This window comes from Lepidochelys kempii, chromosome 1 (assembly GCF_965140285.1).
Source record: "Lepidochelys kempii isolate rLepKem1 chromosome 1, rLepKem1.hap1, whole genome shotgun sequence".
Lineage (NCBI taxonomy): Eukaryota > Metazoa > Chordata > Testudines > Cheloniidae > Lepidochelys > Lepidochelys kempii.
The window spans coordinates 353,726,287-353,729,581 of record NC_136380.1 but is presented as its reverse complement, the minus strand read 5'-3'; the positions used below and the strand labels follow the sequence as shown (position 1 = coordinate 353,729,581).

At 50.2% G+C, this 3,295-nt stretch overlaps 1 protein-coding gene across 1 annotated transcript; it reads right to left on the bottom strand.

Annotated features, from left to right (window-relative positions):
* Positions 1-1,212: 1,212 nt before the first annotated feature.
* Positions 1,213-2,169, bottom strand: LOC140907151 (olfactory receptor 5V1). Its single transcript, XM_073332444.2, has one exon. The coding sequence runs from the start codon at positions 2,167-2,169 to the stop codon at positions 1,213-1,215; it is 957 nt and encodes a 318-aa protein (XP_073188545.1).
* Between the last annotated feature and the right edge of the window lie 1,126 nt (positions 2,170-3,295).

The following is a 3,295-nucleotide window of genomic DNA, read 5'->3' as shown; positions in this document are numbered from 1 at the left end:
GGCTGCGAATACTTTTAGTCAGTTTCAATTAAGAATGAACACAGCCATTCCTAGCTCAGCCCCTAGAGCAGCCCTGTTGAGGGTCACAGGGCTAACCAGGCTCCTCAGGATGCGTGTCTAGATGTCCCTTCTAGTCTGTAGTCTGCTGGAGGCAACTAGGTGTTGGCCTGTAGGGCCTACTGGCCAGGGCTCCAACCTCTAGTCTGTCTTGTCAGGGACTCCTCCACTTTCTTTTCCTCTATTCCAGTTGTACATGAGAGTTTGCAGGCTAGGTCAGTGAGACTGGCATAGGACTGGCTCTGGCTTTTAACATGGACACTCTCTGATGCTTTTGTTGTCATTGTATTCTTATCGGTTTCTTTTTATCCAGTTAGTCATTTTACTTAACATGGCGTGAGTTCACAACAAAGCCTTTGCAGTTACTTGGTACTTGGCCAAACTTTCCCCATCCTGGTTCCCAGGATAATGGGTGAGTCCTTCCACTTCACTTCATCTGAACAAATCTTACCACTCAGAAGAGCGGATCCTGCCCAACCTATCTGGTAAAGGGATGGAGCCCTGGGTTACAGCTCTGGCCGTTAGGAAGGGACAGAACTGTTGGTGGGCTCCAATGGTAGGGGGCATGTTTGTTGCTTTATGAGCAGTTAGGAAGTGGGTATTATGAATGTAGGTCAGCTGTGTGAGCCCCACACATCTCTGGTGTCTGGGGCCCTGGAGAGCAGCAGGGAGCCTCCAGGAACAGAAGGATCCCAAAGGGAGACAACTTCAGCAAAACTGGTAAATTCTGCCGACGCGGCTGTGCACAGTTCTGCATAGCTCCCACTTCTTGGTTAGAGAGCAGAGTGAAGACTACGCTCAGCGAGTGGAGCTGAATTTCAGTGGAGATTGGATCCGTGGGCTGGTGCTGTGTAATCCACACACCCAGGCCTCGGGAGAAAGAAGAGTCAAACAGCAGGGAAGATAATTATTTATTATTGCAGCAGTGTGCATGGGCCCCACCAGGGACTGGGACCAACTGTGCTAGGCAGATGACAGAGACATAGATCCTGCACCCCCAGACTGCATCATCAAGGCGCAGCTAACTTATTCTAAAGAAAAGAGGTTTTGTTTAACACGAATATAAAATAAAACATTTCCCTTGGAAGTGAGGAGGAGCCATTACAGGCAGAGCAGAGCAGGAGTCACCTCCCAGCTCTCACCTCAGCCGGGACCTCACTGCCTGCCTGGGGAAGAATATTCCTTCCTCTGGCTCCCTAGAGCCTTCCTCAGGGCCACCTTCACTTCCTGGTTGCGGAGGCTGTAGATGAGGGGGTTCAGCATGGGGGTGAAGATGCAGTACAGCGTGGAGACCAGGGTGTCCACCCCCATGGAGTAGCCTGCACTGGGGCGATTATAGTTGAGGTTGGCCATCCCAAAGTATATGGTGACCACGATGAGGTGTGCGGCGCAGGTGGAGAAGGCCTTGCGCCTTCCTTTGTTGGAGCGGATCCTGAGGATGGCTGCCAGGATGTAGAGGTAGGAGATGACGATGAGCAGAAATGGGCTCAGGCCCACGAAGATACTAGCCAGATGGAGTGTGACCTCATTGACATAGGTGTCACTGCAGGCGATCTTCAGCAGGGGAGGGACATCACAGAAGAGGTGGGGAAGCTGATTGGTGCCACAGAAGGATAAGCTGGAGGCCATGAAGGTGTGTATGGCTGAGTCCAGGAGACCCCAGAGCCAGGACCCCATGGCGAGTGGGAAGCACACCTTCCGGCTCATGACGTCAGTGTAGCGCAGGGGGTTGCAGATGGCTGCGTACCGGTCATAGGCCATGACGGCTAGGAGTGCACACTCGGCTCCCGCGCATGACATCAGGAAGAACATCTGGACCATGCACTCGCAGTAGGAGATGGTCTCCTGCTCACGCAGGAAGTTCACCAGGATCTTGGGGACTGTGACTGACGAGAAGCAAATATCCAAGCAGGATAAGTGGCTGAGGAAAAAGTACATGGGGCTGTGAAGATGGGAATCCAGCTGGATGAGGGTGAATATCATGGAATTCTGCACCAGGGTGACGAGGTAGATCACCAGGAACACCAGGAAGAGGAAGGCCTGGCCATGGGGAAGGCTGGAGAAGCCCAGGAAGATGAACTCTGTCACCTGTGTCTGATTCTCCTGTTTCATGGGGCCAGTAAAGTTTGTCTGTGGGGGAGAGGGACAGGAAGAGAGAAGAGACAGGGAATGAGAGTCAGGAATTCAGAGCTAAAACGCCTCCTTCCAGCAATGAGACACTGATTTCACATGCAGAAAAGATGGAAACTTAGAGCTCAAAATGCTACCTGTTGTCCCTTGTGTGTATGTAAGTCTGACTACAAGAGGTTCACACTGTGACAGGAATGGCACTTTCCTGCAGTAGCCTTGGGAGATCTTACTGTATTAAGTATATGCATCCTTGCAGGCCAGATGTCTGTAACTCCATTAGAGAAGGTGACTGCAGCCCCCCCCAGGAACAAAGAACAGTGGGGACGATTAGGCCAATTCACTCAGGTTGTATCGCCTCCTGGAGAGGCTCACGTATATTGGTTCAATCTGGATTCTCCAGAGACCAACAAAGAAAGGACTTTTGGATGAATAGTCAGTTAAAACTCAGACTCGGTATGATCTTCCTGATCAGCAAATGGAGAGGACATTCTGACCAAGGGGGGCCCAAAACCTTTCTGGGATGGGCTGGAAGAATTTTGGACTACAAAGGCCATGTCACACTCATGGGTGACTTCCGGTAAGCTTATTAGCATGCATATTGGAACTTTTATTGTTTTTGTTTTCTCTAATGCTTTCACATTAACAACAAATGTGCTTGCTTAAAAAGGACTGTGTGGTAACTTTTTTTTTTATAACTGGGTAATTACACTGTTCATAGTTTTTGGAGAGAAAACAAAATAAATGCTGGCCTACTTAGGTAGACTTGCTGGGGAATTCACAGTACAGACCGGGAACTGTGCAGCCTTGGAAAACCCTGGTCAGGAGGGAGAGAGAATCCTAGAGGATCAGGGTTGGAAGGGACCTCAGGAGGTCATCTAGTCCAACCCCCTGCTCAAAGCAGGACCAACCCCAACTAAATCATCCCAGCCAGGGCTTTGTCAAGCCTGACCTTAAAAACCTCTAAGGAAGGAGATTCTACCACCTCCCTAGGTAACGCATTCCAGTGTTTCATCACCCTCTTAGTGAAATAGTGTTTCCTAATATCCAACCTAGACCTCCCGCACTGCAACTTGAGACCATTACTCCTTGTTCTGTCATCTGCAACCAC

Excerpts from the sequence above, each read along its gene's own strand:
- LOC140907151 (XM_073332444.2), bottom strand. The coding sequence starts at position 2,169 with ATGAAACAGGAGAATCAGACACAGGTGACAGAGTTCATCTTCCTGGGC.